The sequence below is a fragment of the Phycodurus eques genome, chromosome 21 (genome assembly GCF_024500275.1).
Source record: "Phycodurus eques isolate BA_2022a chromosome 21, UOR_Pequ_1.1, whole genome shotgun sequence".
NCBI classification, from domain to species: domain Eukaryota; kingdom Metazoa; phylum Chordata; class Actinopteri; order Syngnathiformes; family Syngnathidae; genus Phycodurus; species Phycodurus eques.
In genome coordinates this window covers 13,575,877-13,592,762 of record NC_084545.1, presented here as the reverse complement: position 1 = coordinate 13,592,762, position 16,886 = coordinate 13,575,877, and the positions used below count along the sequence as shown (strand labels likewise).

The 16,886-nt window shown below is 42.4% G+C and overlaps 1 protein-coding gene across 2 annotated transcripts; it reads left to right on the top strand.

Annotated features, from left to right (window-relative positions):
* The first annotated feature begins 4,686 nt into the window (after positions 1-4,686).
* LOC133396625 (beta-1,4-galactosyltransferase 1-like) lies at positions 4,687-15,496 on the top strand. Of its 2 annotated transcripts, XM_061666657.1 has the most exons (4): positions 4,687-4,873; positions 5,951-6,046; positions 12,465-12,774; positions 13,010-15,496. In XM_061666657.1, exons 2-4 carry the CDS (start codon positions 6,003-6,005, stop codon positions 13,670-13,672), a joined length of 1,017 nt encoding a protein of 338 aa, XP_061522641.1. In that variant the 5' UTR covers positions 4,687-4,873; positions 5,951-6,002; the 3' UTR covers positions 13,673-15,496. The 2 variants fall into 2 exon arrangements, with proteins under 2 accessions (XP_061522641.1, XP_061522640.1); XM_061666656.1 differs by lacking the exons at positions 4,687-4,873; positions 5,951-6,046 and having other exon boundaries at positions 12,317-12,774.
* Positions 15,497-16,886: the final 1,390 nt, after the last annotated feature.

Genomic DNA, 16,886 nt, shown 5'->3' with positions numbered 1-16,886 from the left:
TGGAAGGTGACCCTTCGGCCCAGTCTGGGGTCCTGAGCGCTCTGGAGAAAATGTTCATCCGAGATATCACTGTACTTGGCCGCATTCATCTTTCCTTCGATTGCAACCAGTGCTCCTGTCCCCGCGGCGGAAAAACACCCCCACAGCATGATGCTGCCACCGCCATGCTTCACTGTTGGGATTGTATTGGACAGCTGATGAGAAGTGCCTGGTTTTCTCCACACGTACCGCTTAGCATTAAGGCAAAAGTTCTATCTTGGTCTCATCAGACCAGCGAATCTTGTTTCTCCCCATCTTGGAGTCCTTCAGGTGTTTGTTTTTTTTAGCAAACTCCATGTGGGCTTTCATGTGCCTTGCACTGAGGAGAGGCTTCCGTCGGGCCACTCTGCCATAAAGCCCCGACCGGTGGAGGGCTGCAGTGATGGTTGACTTTCTAGAACTTTCTCCCATCTCCCCACTGCATCTCTGGAGCTCAGCCACAGTGATCTTTGGGTTCTTCTTTACCTCTCTCACCAAGGGTCTTCTCCCCAATTTTGCTTTAACCGTGGCAATACTGTGCTTTTCTGTCATAATACCATGTTTTCGAATTGGGGCAAACATTTCTGGAGGGTTTCCAATAGTAATGCACTACAGCAATGGCAAAACAGCAATTTAAAATAGCTACACAACAGTTTTTCTGTTTCTTTCTTTTTTAGGTTCACAGAGAGCAGGGTTAGGTCACCATACCACATGCAGAGAAACAAAACTTGTCACCAGCAAGACAAAAATGGTCGGTGTGTTTCTCTTTAATATGTTTATTTACCAGTCTTGGCATATACCATTATCAGTTGTGCCTTGAGAAACAAGTGACCTGACTCACCAGTTTTTCAGGATATGAGCCGTCGATCAGCCTATTTTTTTGCTTTGACTTGCGAGCGCAAACTTCAAGAGGCGTCAAGCTGTTTATGGCCACTCTCTCCTGAAGGTTACCATCAAAGTAAACATAAAACAAAGATAATTACACTTTTTTTGAAACATACATTTTCTTATGTATTCCAGTACACACGGTGACAACAGCACATTCGAGTGTGGTGGCGTTGCCATGTAGGGACGTTGGTAAATTTCAGTCCACTGACAGATAATATCATAATGAAATTGAAGAAAGAGATAGCCTTTTTGGCCCATGCTGAGCTCTTAAGTACTGTTGTATAGACACTAAACAATAATACGGTACACACACAAAAAGATCAATTTCACCGACAAACAACTACAAGCTCAATGTATTACAATCCAATACAATTATAGTGTCAACATTACTATATGATTTTGAAAAGACCGCATTCAAAATAGCTTCTAAAACCAAGTGGTACTTGAGGTATACAACTATCGGCACGACTGGGTTGTCAAAAGCCTTTAAGAATGCGTCATTTTGTCATTGGCCATGGTTTGTTAGCTTGTCAAGATTGTCATTGCTTCGCGTCACATCTCCATTAGCTACAGTCTTAAAAAAAAAAAAAAAACACTCTTAAAGCCAGTGTGTTCTACTTTAGTTCAGACGTTTTAATTCAAGGCTACCATAAATCATGTATTGCCTATAATTCTCAACGCTTTTTTACAGACTTTTGTCCTTTGCTGACAGCTGACTTTTGAATTTCCCTCAATTACCCTTCACTAAAGCTAGAGTTACAGAACGACACCAAACTGCAACAACATCCTGCAAGAGCAGAGGTATTTAGCGTGTTGTGCTAAATCTCCATGCCACACCACAGGATCTGTCTTGTAGTGTGAGGTGTGTCACAATCAGGCTAATTGGACAGGTGTTTGGAAGCCATTATGATGCTAAATCCTCATGTCAGAAAAAGACCCCCAAAACAGCACGACACCCCGAAAGAGCTGCCGAAGGATTAGCTCAGTCGTTTGGATGGGCGGGAGAGCTTTTGCATGTCATAGTTAAGAGAAATTTAGATGGAGGGTAAAAGAGAAAGAGGGGGCGCGAGATTAAAGAAGAGTAGCACTCGCCGCATGTGGTAAGCGGGAATCATCTCTTGTCAGCCACCCCTGGTGGGACTATGTGCCCCACACAGAGAAACAGAGACAGACACTGATGCGCCATCCACCTCACAACCCCACTCATTTACCCAAGGAAAGAAAGTATAGCACAAAAACAGCGGGGGACTGGCACTTGCTCCTTTTTCGTTAATGCCATGCAACTATGAGGTCTCAAATGCACCTCTAAAATGGGGTGAAGCTGCAAAAATACACAACTTTCTCCAAGTGTGATTGCGTATCATGTAAAAGTCTTGAAGTGGGACACTCAAAGAATCGATGTGTATTGATTTCACCTAAACTATGAGTGCTGCAGAGCCACTCATCACCCCGAACACAGCACACACATTTTCATCTTTAAACCCGACACATGTACACATACTCACAAACACACCGTCCCAGCCACTTGAAGCTCTCCTAAATGACCTCATGGAGTAAAGTGACGCTCTTCACACAACAACAAGGTGGGAAACGGAGCACAGAAGCCCCTCATTGACTGGCCGACAGCACCCAAAGGTCAACAAGAGGGCATTCTGCGATGAGCTAGCGAGATACCCTTGATCATCTTGCACCAGCTGTACTACTTCAGCTATCACATTTATAACCATGCTTTTAAGATGGATTTGTTGCAAAAAATAAAATCTACTTTTTGCCATTTTTGTATGCCGCCCGAGTTCTGTATGGGTAAATGTCTCCCATGCTGAAACAGCAACGCTTAAAGTCCTATTTTCAAAAAGTTATGATGATTTTAAATATTGGCGTTTACAGTCAAAGGCAATCCTTATTGACGGAGCAAATGGTGGTGGCCCATTGAAATAAACAGACGATACTTTTATAACCATATAGACAAAAGTACATAACGGTCAAGACATAAACAGCCTCATAAAAACCAAAACCCATTGCATAAATGTGTTGCCCTTCAAACTCGGCAGATACAAGATCCCAACGACTCATTCAATCATTACACTGTTGTCTTTATACAATCGCAATAACGGTAAGGACATGCAATTGTTCTGACACTTGCACAAATTCATACATATTCATTCAATCTCAGAATTAACATAAACATAAATTATGTTGCTGTTGGCTATGGTGCGAATGCAACAAGGCTGCCTCATCCTGGAACTCTCACCAGTGGCATTAGCGGTAAAGACAGCATGAGTGGCAACAAAGGACTGTTTGTTAAAGAACACAAAAAGGAACTCTGAAGACTCTAAGATGCATTTGTGTTAGTTTTCATCGAAAAGGCATATTAAGCAATAGGAGAAAAAAGCCTATTCTGTACATCCAAAAATGGAATTACCATCTTTAAAAAACGTGTTGCAAATCTAGCCATCCATCCATCCATCCATGCATCCATTTTCTGAAGCACTTATCCTCACTCGGGTCGCGGGCGTGCTGGAGCCTGTCCCAGCTGTCTTGGGGCGAACTGGTCGCCAGCCAATCGCAGGGCACATAGAAACAAACAACCATTCGCACTCACATTCACACCTACGGGCAATTTAGAGTCTTCAATCAACCGACCTTGCGTGTTTTTGGGATGTGGGAGGAAACCGGAGAAAACCCAGACAGGCACAGGGAGAACATGCCAACTGTGGGGGAGGGGATTTGAACCCTGGTCCTCAGAGCTGTGAGGCAGATGTGCTAACCAGTCGACCACCGTGCCACCCATGTTGAAAATCATGAAACTTCATTTCTGGCACCTAACAGTAAATTAAAAAGTTTGGAAAATCTGACTTTCGAATATTAGTTATTCGTAGAAACCATTATGACCTTTTGATGGACAACAACTGCAAATGATTCAAATGCTCATCCATCCATTTTCTGTACCGCTTATCCTCACTGGGGTCGTGAGCGTCCTGCAGTCTATCCCGACTATCTTCGGGCGTCAAATACTCATATCAAAATGAACGGATTTTCAAAAGGAAATTCAGTGGGCCATGTCTTTACCATTATTGATCAAATTATTTGAAAATGACCCAGTACGTCACCAAATAGTGTACTTCAATGATGTTAAGCTCCATATCTGATCTTTGCATTTACGCTTAACTGGCATTGGCAAATAACTGCGTCAGATTTGATCACATTTGGAAGAGGCCTGATTCTGATCCAATGTGTTATTTTCTTTTACGCTGCCATGATGCATATCATAAGTGTGCCACTTGAGAGCAAAAACAAAATCTAAATCGTGTCACATGAACCGTACAATATAAATCCAGCCACAGACAAATGACTTCCTGAGTTGGCGTTGGAGTTCTGTTCTGCATTCACGGTGGTATTACGTGATATTTGAAGCAGGTATGATATTGAAGTCGTCATTTTGGTATTAGTAGTACCACACAGACAGCGAGGTGCTTTTGTTGAGCAGATAAACGTGTGCCTTCCAATTCACTATTTCTTCCTGGATTTAGATTTCATGTACAGTAAGTCCCATGATGCTTTCATTTCTTTGTGTACATGAGTGAGCACATGCAGAGGTATGGATGGGTACAGTGTGTGTGTGTGTGTGTGTGTGTGTGTCACTGGGGTAATTAGAAATAGGGAGGGTGAGAGTGATCAAAGGAGTCACTTTGCACACTTCTTTCCATTACAGTAGTGTGTGTGTGCATGCGCGTGCGTACATTTATGTGTGCGCGCGCGCGTGTGTGTGTGTGTGTGTGTACGTCCTCCAAGCTTTGATGCAGTAAGCTTCGTGAGTTAATGTACTAGGGATAAAAATACTACACCATGTAATCTGGCATTTATCCCTCGAGAGCAGAAGCCAAAATGTGACACACGTCAAGAGGAAGGAGGCAGGGAGGGGGAGAAGAAGAAGAACAAGTGGATGAGAAGAGGAAGAGTGATGCAGGTATGAGACCCAGCTTGTTCAAAATTGCCTACTTACCTACAAAATACCACTACACGCTACTACGAAGGGGGGGGGGGGTCTCACAAGGAGACCTCCAATATTTAAAAGACACAGCATATTATGATTTCTTTTCACCGTTTAAACATTTTGCCAGGCTTTTGTGACATGTTTTCGTCAAAGTGCCCCAAGGATCAAGAATTATATCAGACTCACTATTTCTCGTCTTGCTAAAAATAGCCTAAGGGAACCAAACTCTGGACCTCCTCCTGTATGCCAAAAATGCCGATGTGAGGGTAGCTCTTATATATTTTAATTAGAAAAAATATTTATTAATTTATTATTATGATTCGTAGTAGTAGTGGTAGTAGTAGATTCTTTATTTGACTTTGCACTAGGCCTATTGCACTTTAGCATCTCAGCTAACTCTGGGCGAGAGGTGAGATACACCCTGAACTGGTCGCCAGCCAATTGGAGGGCACTTATGGACAAACAATCACTCACGGTCACATTCACATCTACGGGCAATTTAGAGTCTTCAAATAACCTACTGAGGATGTTTTGGGTATGTGGGAGGAAAGTGGAGGCTTGAAATACAGTACAGCAATTTTTAACTTGTTAAGTGTTAACTGTGATGAAATCGTGATATATTATAAACAAATATGTAATTACAAGTGAGGAGACGTACCATTGGGTACATAACCCTCGTGTGACTATATTTATAATTGGGCAAGCAAGGGACTGCGTCAGGCAAAAACTCCATTCTTTTTTAATATGCATGAAGTGGAGAAAACCTGGCAGTACTGCAGAGCACACATTATTTTGCAGTAGAGAAAAGGGGACAATCTTTTAAAATGATTTCTCAAAATAAATGAGCATAGAAATTGTGCTGTGGGAAGAAGCTATGTTAATGAAGAGTGAAATCAGCTCGTGTGGGGGTGTTTTGAGGACGCAAGAAGCCCAGTGACTGTATGACACAGATACCTGCAGGTGGAGAAGCTAGTTTAGTCTGAAGAACGTGTGTCAGAGGGCTCTAATTGTGCACTTCTTTCTTTCTTCTCCTCTCTGACATCACCTCAGTGCCGATTGCCAGAACGCCAGCTTCACATCACTTTGGAGATGGGAGCAGTGGATGATGGTCGGCACTTCCCTTTCTCCAGCTTTTCGTCCCCTAAGGTATGACACGTCCAACTTTTCTGAAGCGCTAAAGTTGCCGTCTGAGGCTCTTCTTAACCACCGCGAGTGGCCATAGCCTGGAGGCTGGAGTAGCAACTAAACTGCTGGATCAAATGTCCGACAGGATGGAAAAAGCTCTGATGAACTTGAAATGAAGTTTGGAGCAAGGCTTAGAAAAAGAACTCTGGCCTGTTTTGTGTTTACTTTTCTTCTAACTGGAGATGCACGGACACCACTTTTTTTTTTTCCAGACAGAGTATGAGTACAAGTACTTACATTTGAGTAGGCTGTGCATCAGTACCGAGTAACAATACTTGATAATGCCATCACATCTTGCAATTGTGATTTAAATGTGCTTAATTTTAATCAAATATTGTTCAAAAACATGGCATATGTTTCACTCAAATATGACACCTAAACACCTAAAACACCCACCATCCAATTGCATGTTCTTCACATGTAACCTGTAATCCAAGGCATTTCAGTTGTGTGATGTCTCAGTCTGAACAATAGGGGGCACTATATAAAAAGAGTTCACTATACCTTGTAGCTCTGCCTGATAACAAAGAAAATTAATCCCATTTAAAAATACTTTTTAAAAAACCCAGAAGGAATGTCAGGACGGTGATGTGGTATCGTTACGTAGTATCCGAACATTTCTACAATACTGGTATCCCTATTAGTGCGACCCTTCTTCTAAGAACAGCGACAGAGCTTTCTCTGTTTTAGAATTGCTTTTGTCATCTGATACGAACAATGAGTCTGAAACAAACAAAACTATCATAAGATCATAAGACATTTCCGAACTGTACGGGCAATGTTTTAAAGTGAGCTCCGATTGAAATGACAAATACATTTAATTTTACAATTACTGACCTCTACTACTGAAATACAGTGGTATATATTTAGAATTCACTCCTGTAAATTAAAAAAACAAATATATATATATATATATATATATGTTTAGTAGTTGGCTAGCATAAAAAGCTAACATAACATAAAACATAAGTGCTCCTCCTTGTTGAACAGCACAAATAGATGGGCTCATATGCATGACACCAGTCACGGGGCTTCAGATAAGAGCCATATTAAGCCATTGTGATGGGAATGCAAATCAAGAAGCGACACCGCTAATCGTTGCTACGCAGGACAAAAACGTCTGCCAGGGTCGTCCACATGGATACAATCAATCATCTCAGACTACCATGGCACTGAAACACTTAATGCTAGAAAGTACTATCATGTATTTGGATGCAGCCGGGGTTTATCTGCTGGAGCCACTTCCGTACTTTCAGAAAAAGGGTGGCAAAAAGCCAAAGGAAAGCGCAAAACACACACACACCGAGTTTCGCCTTTGATACAGGCTGAAATAAAGTCTATTGAGGTACTTCTCGTGTGATATGCTGACACCGCATATGATTTGAAATGTGTCATTTCGGGAATATTCTTTTGACAAAAAGAAAGAGCTCGACGATAGCAGATATGGATCAACTTATTTTAGTTAAGCAGTATTCATACATATCATCCATCAGTTGCACCTCCAGTGTGTGGTTTAGGAAAGCTGAAAATGTCCAGAAACAGACATTGGCAATGAGAAGCAGGTGGCGTGTACAGTGAATGCAACACACACACACACACACACACACACACACACACACACACGGGCACGCACGCACTGCTTTGTTCCCCCAGGTAAAGCCGTCAAAAGCACTCTGATTTTGAATTAGCACTGATTGGCTGTCATTTGCAGCATGGGCCATGCAGCTGAGACCACTCAAATCCACACACACACACACACACACACAGTCACGCATACACACACTTTTATGGTGAGAGCATCATGTTTCTCTAAACTGCTGAGTTCTCCAGGCTGTATAGTTGTTTTAAGAGTGGTGGTAGAGGATAACTGTTTGTGTGTCTGTGTGTGTCCATTTGCATGTTCACATCTATCTCTATGACTGCTGTGGTTGTGAACGTACCAAAAACATTTTTTCCGATTTTTGGGAACGGTGCGGGGGTGCGCATACTTTCTCGAGCCCTGTTTCTAATTTACATGAAATAGTGATCTGCAAATGTGAGACATTTTTGATGTGAGAAAAACGACAAATCCATTCTACTACAATTCTTTATACATAATGCTTGCTAATACTAACGTGAGTTGTGTTTGAAACGCATAAATGTCACAGTGATGCCACAAGTATGCGTGTTCAGTAAAATGTCGCCTCACCTATTGGCAGTGCTAACAAAAACTGGTGTGGCTAGGCCAGTGGGGATGACCTGTTTTGCCTGCCCAGTTTGGATTACAATGAACCTCAAACAGGCTTATGTACACAGCACCCTGCATGAATCAGGACAGTCCAAAAAATGTGTTAAAGAAACCTTGAGTTTCAATCAATATCTATGACATAGAATAATTCAAAAATAGTCCAACTGAGGTGTGCCACTGATGGCAAATGATATTTGTCAATGTACTGCACATAGGCCTACACATAAATAATAATAAAAAATTGAAACAAATCTTGAGCCTCACAGCATATTTGCCTTTCATTTTTAATTGGCTGTTTAAATATCAATTTTTTAAAATACCAATGCGTTTTATTTTTTTTCATTTTACAAAAAAAAAAAAAAGTTAAAAAATGACTTGGGCAACTGTACTATTAGGCTAAAGAAATATTTTAATGTTGCAAAAATGAGTAAGCTATAATGTACTGAACTACAAATGAGTCTAATGCTCATCGAAATTCTGAATATTGTCCTAGTTCTTTCTGAGGAATGGACAGAAAGCTTACTATTCAAAAGGTCTGCATTCATTATTGTTGAGCACTGTGTCTTTGCTTGCAAATGTGTCTCAATAAGCTTATGGCTCTCCAGCCCAATATGGCAGGAGTACCAGAAATGAACATAAAAGCAAACGGGGGTGTAACAAATTCAATTATCGTTTTCAGTCCAATTCCATCTGCAGAGGCCTCCCGGTTCTTGTACAAATAGCAGTCCATTTACGCAAAAGTGTGTGGTTAACTACAACAGGAAGGCGCGTGTGTGCGTGTGTGTGTGTGTGTTTGTGTGTGCTCGCGTACTTGTGTGTGTGTGTTGTTTCCCAGAGACAGAATAGGGCCACCGCTAAGTCTTGAATGATGGTGCATGCGTGCACTCCAGTGGTAAGATGTAAGATTGCAGTCGATGAGTCAAGTACTGGATGGTGCTTTTTATTAATAGAAATCCTTCACCGTCACTATGTCTTTCTTATGAATACAAGTATAATTAGTTTGAATGGATAAGTACTGGCAGGAGGAATTTTCAATTAATTTGAAGTCGATTTACAATCCTCATCCATCAATCCATCCATTTTCTTCCGCTTATCCGAGGTCGGGTCACGGGAGCAGTAGCTTTACCAGGGACGCCCAGACTTCCCTTTCCCCAGCCACTTCATCCAGCTGTACCGGCCAGCTGGCAGACATGGTCTCTCCAGCATGTCCTGGGTCGTCTCCGGGGTCTCCTCCCAGTGGACGTGCCCGGAACACCTCACCAGGGAGGCGTCCAGGAGGCATCCCTAATCTGATACCCGAGCCACCTCATCTGGCTCCTCTCAATGCGGAGTAGCAGCGGCTCTACTCTGAGCTCCTCCCGGATGACCGAGCTTCTCGCCCTCTCTCTAAGGGAGAGCCCGGACACCCTGCGGAGGAAACTCATTTCGGCCGCTAGTATCCGGTATCTCGTTCTTTCGGTCACGACCCGCAGCTCGTGACCATAAGTGAGGGTAGGAACGTAGATCGACCGGTAAATTGAGAGTTTCGCCTTTCGGCTTAGCTCCTTCTTTACCACAACAGACCGATACAAAGTCCGCATCACTGCAGACGCTGCACCGATCCGCCTGTCGATCTCCTGTTCCATTCTTTCTTCACTCGTGAACAAGACCCCAAGATACTTGAACTCCTCCACTTGGGGCAGGATCTCATCCCCGACCTGGAAAGGGCACTCCACTCTTTTCCGACTGAGGACCATGGTCTCAGATTTGGAGGTGCTGATTTTCATCCCAGCGGCTTCACACTCGGCTGCGAACCGCTGCAGTGAGATCACGGCTTGATGAAGCCAAAAGGACCACATCATCTGCGCCTAGTAAGGCTGTCCATAAAAGTTATGAACAGAATTGGTGACAAAGGGCAGCCTTGGCGGAGTTCAACCCTCACCGGAAACAAGTCCAATTTACTGCTGGTAATGCGGACCTGCCACGGGAGCTGTCGAGGCAGTTCTACACAGCGATCATCGAATCAGTCCTGTGTTCTTCCATCACAGTCTGGTTTGGTGCTGCTACAAAAAAAGGACAAACTCCGACTGCAACGGACAATCAAAAGTCCTGAAAAGATTGTCAGCACCCCTCCTACCCGCCCTTGAGGACTTGCACCCTGCCAGAACTAAGACAAGAACGTGCAAAATCCTCTCGGACCCTCCGCACCCCGGTCACCGGCTCTTTCGGCTCCTTGCCTCAGGTAGGCGCTACCAAACAGTGCAAACTAAAACCAGCAGACATTCCAACAGCTTCTTCCCTCTTGCCATCAACTTCTTAAAGAGCCAACTTACAATTCCATTGCAACATGCTGCCACTTTTTTGTCTGAGTTCGTTGTCACATTTCTGTGGGGCCAATTATGTATGACTCGTGCACTCACTGTAGTCGTCTCACCACGCTGCACTACTTGCATATCTGTTGTTGGCCACCCATGCCAGAGTAGCATCTGCCCCATTTGCACACTGACTGAGGAGTATCTGCAACATTTGCACAATCGACATTGTCCCAGATTATCGCACTACTCGTCACTTTAAACCGCGTACACTCCTTGAAGTCTCGGCGCCCTTTGCACAATGGTCATTGCGCCGGACTATTGCTATATTAGTCATTCAATCTGCTGTAATTGCTAGATGGTTTCATCATGCAGAATCAGCATGTGCAGTGCATATATGGTTCTGGGAAAACATGCAATTTGTGCCCATTTGCGATGACACGGCAATGTTGTTCAATTAAGCGTTTGACCCGAAACTGAAGTGCTGTACATAAACACGCATTATTGAGACATTTCAAAGTTGCATTGCTGATTTGTATTTTTTTTTTTTTTTTTTACCCTGGTGAAACTGTGTAGTAATGTTATCATGGAGTTTACTTCATAAAATGATCATTGAACTTTACTGGTAGCACAGGTCAACGTTTTTCACTGTCTGCCAGTTAAAACTATCCCAAAATTCAAATGAATCTTTTTGCTTCCCTCAAAGATTGAAATGTTTCCTCTGAAGTGATCCAATAAAAATTACTACTTCACTCTACTTATCTTAAAATACACCCTACGATTAACTTGAGCTATACTGTCATTGCAACCTTTAATTTAATGGTTAGAATTTTAAACTCTCTTCCACTGGCTCTATCTTCAAATTTATATGCCCCTAAGGTGGCACAATTTGCAGATCAATATGCCTCAAAAGTCAAATAGAACTGAACTAAAGCATCATCACGCCTGATGTCATGCAAGAAGTGAGAAAATCTAACGAGATCTCGTGCATCTAAAAGGATTAATGCCACAAAGTTACACTTTTCCACTGAAAAGTAAAGATGGCATATATTTTACTGAGCTTTAGCCAATGTTAGCTCACATAAATGTATATAGAAACATTTATTAATAGTTCTACCTCTTACATTCAAACTTATGAAAACACACCGCTTATGAATTTCCGCAGTACCCTATAATTAAAACAAAGCACCACTAGAGGACAGTATTGCTCAACTAACAGTCTGTTTCCTCTCCATGACATGTCTGTCAGTGGTCTTTGTAGCTTTTTGGTTAAATGTTGGGCATCTATACAAAACATTGTCTGCAGGCGTACAGTGATGAAAGGTTTTCACTTTACTTAATGGATTTCCACCAGCATCAGAGGACAAATTGAGGTGTCACCCTAATAAACCTACATGGTAACTTTATTGGTTGCAAAAAAGAAAAAAAGAAAAAAACAATAATTCCCTAAAAATTAGCCCCCCCTCCACACACCCTCTTGGAAGTTAACGCTCGTTGTGATCATATTTGCTCATTGTAGTAGGCAAGGTTTTTGTACTGCTCTATACGATTTATTTCTCCACTAAATAAATCTGTGTGAGTGTGAGCTGAAAAAAAGTGGGGAAAAAAAGGCTCTGATTAATAACTGTCAAAGGGTCCAATCAGATGAGGCGATAAACAAGGAAGCAACTTAAGGAAAACCTGTCTGGCTGCTTATTTTACACCACAATTGACTTGCAAAGAAGCATGCGGGAGTCACACCTGCACGGCCGCTGTATTGGAACCATTTCTGAGCCAAAATGATATCTAAGATCCTGAAAAAGGCATTTTACTCGTTACTTCTTGTTCTCATTGTAGCGTGCTTGGTATTCTTGTTCTTCAGCAAACCAAGCAGTTTGGGGAGTTTTACCATGTCGGATGGCGCAGTTTACTGGAGAGCAAAAGCACACCTGAAGGAGCTGCAAGAGATTGAACCTACAGTGAGAAAATCCAGACAAGGGGATAATGTGACCTCGAAGGCTATGGACAGGATTTTGGGAGTCTGTCCTGACACCCCTCCGGATCTTGTAGGTTCTCTGCATGTGGAGTTTGCTCGTAGATGGTCGCTGGATAAGGTCACAGAGGAGGTCAGCGCTCCTTCCCTTGGGATGGGGGGACGATACAAGCCTCCCAATTGTATCGCCACGCACAAGGTAAGCCAATGAAGGCAATGAAAAATATTGCATGGGTAAATCGACCGATTAAGCAAGTAAAAGACAGATACCTTTGTGGTTGTTTAGTCGGTTTGTACCATTCAAGTAATTGCACGCTCATCGTTTAGATGTTCCCATGTAATAACTGTGCAGAATTTTCATCCATGAAATATCACAGATTCAAGAGCATCACATCCTAATGGCTCACATTGTTTCCCTACTTATTTGTGTATAGGTGGCGATAATCATCCCTTTCCGCAACCGACACGAGCACCTGAAACAGTGGCTTTATTACCTGCATCCCATTCTGATGCGGCAGCAATTGGACTACGGCGTGTATGTCATCAACGAAGCCGGAGAGGGAGCGTTTAACCGGGCCAAGCTGCTGAATGCAGGCTTTGTGGAGGCCCTAAAGGATTACGACTATAATTGTTTTGTCTTCTCCGACGTTGACCTGGTGCCTCTGGATGACCGCAACCTGTACAGATGCTTTGACAATCCCAGGCACTTAGCTGTGGCTATGGATAAATTCCATTACAGTTTACCCTACAACACCTACTTTGGAGGTGTCTGCTCATTGTCCAAGGAGCAATACTTGAGGATCAATGGCTTCCCAAACACTTTCTGGGGCTGGGGCGGCGAGGATGACGATATGTATAACCGAATCATCTTCCGAGGGATGTCCATTTCTCGGCCAAACGTGCTGATTGGGAAGTATAAGATGATTAAACATGATAGGGACCTGCACAATGAGGTCAATCCAGTGAATCCTGCCAAAGTGGGACAGACCCAAAAGACAATGCATCAAGATGGTTTAAGCTCGCTTAGTTACCAAGTCAGTGGCATTGAGAGGTATGCATCCTATACTTTTATCACCGTTGACATTGACGCTCCATGAGCTAAATGGGGATGAAACGTCGAGATCCATTTGTGTAGTTGTGTGTGTGTGTGTGTGAGTGTTCATATTCTTGAAATTACTTGGAATACAGTCCATCAGAAGTATAATATAACATAATCGTGTAAATGCCCTCAATGTTTTGAATATAGCATTTCTAACTATTGCGCCACAAATGATAAGTTAGATGTAGGCAGAGTGTCCGAAAACCTATGAAAATGATTGAATTGTTTGTTTCTGGTTTTGTTTATCTCCCCACGTGAAAAGTATACTCTTGACTGGTGAGTTTTAGAATAATAGAGGCTGAAATAAATACCTGACTATCTCGTCACATTTCAAAAGGTGCCAACACAAGCATGACTGTACATGTCCCTTCTGGCCAGGCCAACCCTCCTTATGTTTTGTTGCTCCCCTAAAAGAGGAGCGAGACAAGCTGTTGTACAGGAGGGATGGTCTCATGTTGATTCAGATTGTTGATATCGATATTATTGATATTGATATTAAGGTTGTACAGCAACAGAAAATGCTAATTTATTGGTAACAGGCGATACAAGTAATTTGACCTCCTCACTTATTATTTTTATGTCACTTTTTGTTTGTTTTTTTGAAAGCACCATATGAACCATTTAAATGTACGAGTGAGCCATCACAGGCAGTGAGGATTGGGCTTCAAAGTCACAATTAATTATTGACAAGTGGGTGCGTTACAAAACGACACCCGAGAGCCTCTCCAATAACAACTGTCACACAGTGTGACAGCTTGCAGCCCTCTTCCTGCCCAGGCCTCTCTTTTCATTGGTTGACCTAGTGCAGTCACCATGGGAACCAATTTGCAGGGACTGCCATCCAAGACGTGGTCTACAGTTTTTGAATGGTACACACACAGACAGACACACATAGTAGTAGCTTAGGGGAAGGAGACCCCAACACATACTGAGAGATATTTTTGGAAATATCAGCATAGCATATATATATATATATATATATATATATATATTTACTGCTACATCTAGTGTACTGAATCATATTGGAAATTCTTCATAATGATGATATCCCGGTATCAAGTAGCAACTCGGAGATTTCGTACATTCTTATTAAAGGCTTTCAAAAAAATCTCCATAGCCGGAACGGGATTAATAGTTTGACAGCGTCAGTCAGGAATTACTCTACAATTTGTTGTCAAATGTATTACATAGTGTACACTTTGATACTATCTCATTACATTCACTTTGATGAATGTAATGAGAAATGGTAGTACCACTGCTTATAAAACCCATCTTGCATGAAAATTATAATTGTCATCTAACAGTGCTGTTGATTTGTACTGCAAAAGGTGTTACCATCCTTTAACAACAAAATGAAGTGAAAATGTGAACTTTTATCAATTTACAATTCTCTTATTGCATTTCCTGTGTGCATATTTGTTTGTTTATCTGATGGCATCTCATCTCATCTCATCACCACATATTTGCTTCCTTTGACCATCTCAAGCTTATACATCAGTCCTAACAGCTTCCGGACCCAAACACAACCTACAACTCCAATTCCAATGAAGTTGGGACGCTGTGTTAAAATAAGCAGGGGCGTCCATGAAAAAGACATTGCTTGGATGGCAGCATATGTTTCTCCAAAACCTGTGTGTACCTTTCAGCATTAATGGTGCCTTCACAGATGTGTAAGTTACCCATGCCATTGACACTAACACAGCCCCACACCATCACAGATGCTGGCTTTTGAACTTTGCATCCATAACAGTCCGGATGGTTCTTTTCCTCTTTGGCCCGGAGGACACGACCTCCACAATTTCCCAAAACAATTTGAAATGTGGACTCGTCGGACCACAGAACACTTTTCCACTTTGCATCAGTCCATCTTAGATGAGCTCGGGCCCAGAGAAGCCGGCGGCGTTTCTGGGTGTTGTTGATAAATGGCTTTTGCTTTGCATAGTAGAGTTTCAAGTTGCACTTACGGATGTAGCGCCGAACTGTATTTACTGACATTGGTTTTCTGAAGTATTCCTGAGCCTATGTGGTGATATCCTTTACACATTGATGCTGGTTTTTGATGCAGTGCCGCCCGAGGGATCGAAGGTCACGGGCATTCAATGTTGGTTTTTGGCCTTGCCGCTTACATGCAGTGATTTCTCCAGATTCTCTGAACCTTTTGATGATATTATGGACCATAGATGACAAAATCCCTAGATTCCTTGCAATTGTACGTTGAGGAACATTGTCCTTAAACTGTTCAACTATTTTCTCACGCACTTGTTCACAAAGAGTTGAACCTCGCCTCATCTTTGCTTGTGAATGATTGAGCAATTCAGGGAAGCTCCTTTTCCACCCAATCACGGCACCCACCTGTTCCCTATTCGCCTGTTCACCTGTGGGATGTTCCAAACAGGTGTTTGATGAGCATTCCTCAACTTTTTCAGTCTTTTTTGCCACCTGTCCCAGCTTTTTTGGAACGTGTTGCAGCCATAAAACTCTAAGTTAATGCTTATTGGCTAAAAACAATCAAGTTGATCAGTTTGAACATTAAATACCTTGTCTTTGTAGTGTATTCAGTTAAATATAGGTTGAACATGATTTGCAAATCATTGTATTCTGTTTTTATTTGTGTTTAACACAACGTCCCAACTTGATTGGAATTGGGGTTGTAGAACGAGAGTGGAAGCAGTCGTAGAAAAACAATGAGACGAAGCTGGTATGCAAATGTTTCGCACGCTCCGTCCTCTCTGTCAGCCTCACTCCAGTTTTGATCTGATGGGCTTTGTAGAAGTGAGTGTTATGGTCTTACGTAAGCTTTTTACATAAACCCCAGTGTGCTGAAACAGAGCGAGTGTGGGAGGGAGCCAGAGAATGAGGGATTGCTGCACCATTACAAAAGGGATTTGCACTGCACCAATTCTTACTCCTGCTGCAGCTACACCACAACAACAAAGAAACTTTTTAACAATAGCACCCGCCATTTGATTATTATTCATGAGTCACGTGTGCAATGTGCACATCAATCAGCTGGCGGGTTTCATTGGAGTGAACAATAAAAAAACATTGTTAACCTAATGTTGACAAGGCGAGCAGGAAGCGTGATGCCATAACAACAAAGTCACATGAGGAACTGTGAACAAATGCTGCAGGGGATTTTACTTCTACAATAAACAATGAGGGCCCTGAAAGTAACACTGATTTTAAAGAGCAAAGGGACCCATGCATTTGAA

Excerpts from the sequence above, each read along its gene's own strand:
- LOC133396625 (XM_061666656.1), top strand. The coding sequence starts at position 12,382 with ATGATATCTAAGATCCTGAAAAAGGCATTTTACTCGTTACTTCTTGTT. Across the intron at positions 12,775-13,009 it reads ATTGTATCGCCACGCACAAG|GTGGCGATAATCATCCCTTT; the intron begins GTAAGCCAATGA and ends ATTTGTGTATAG.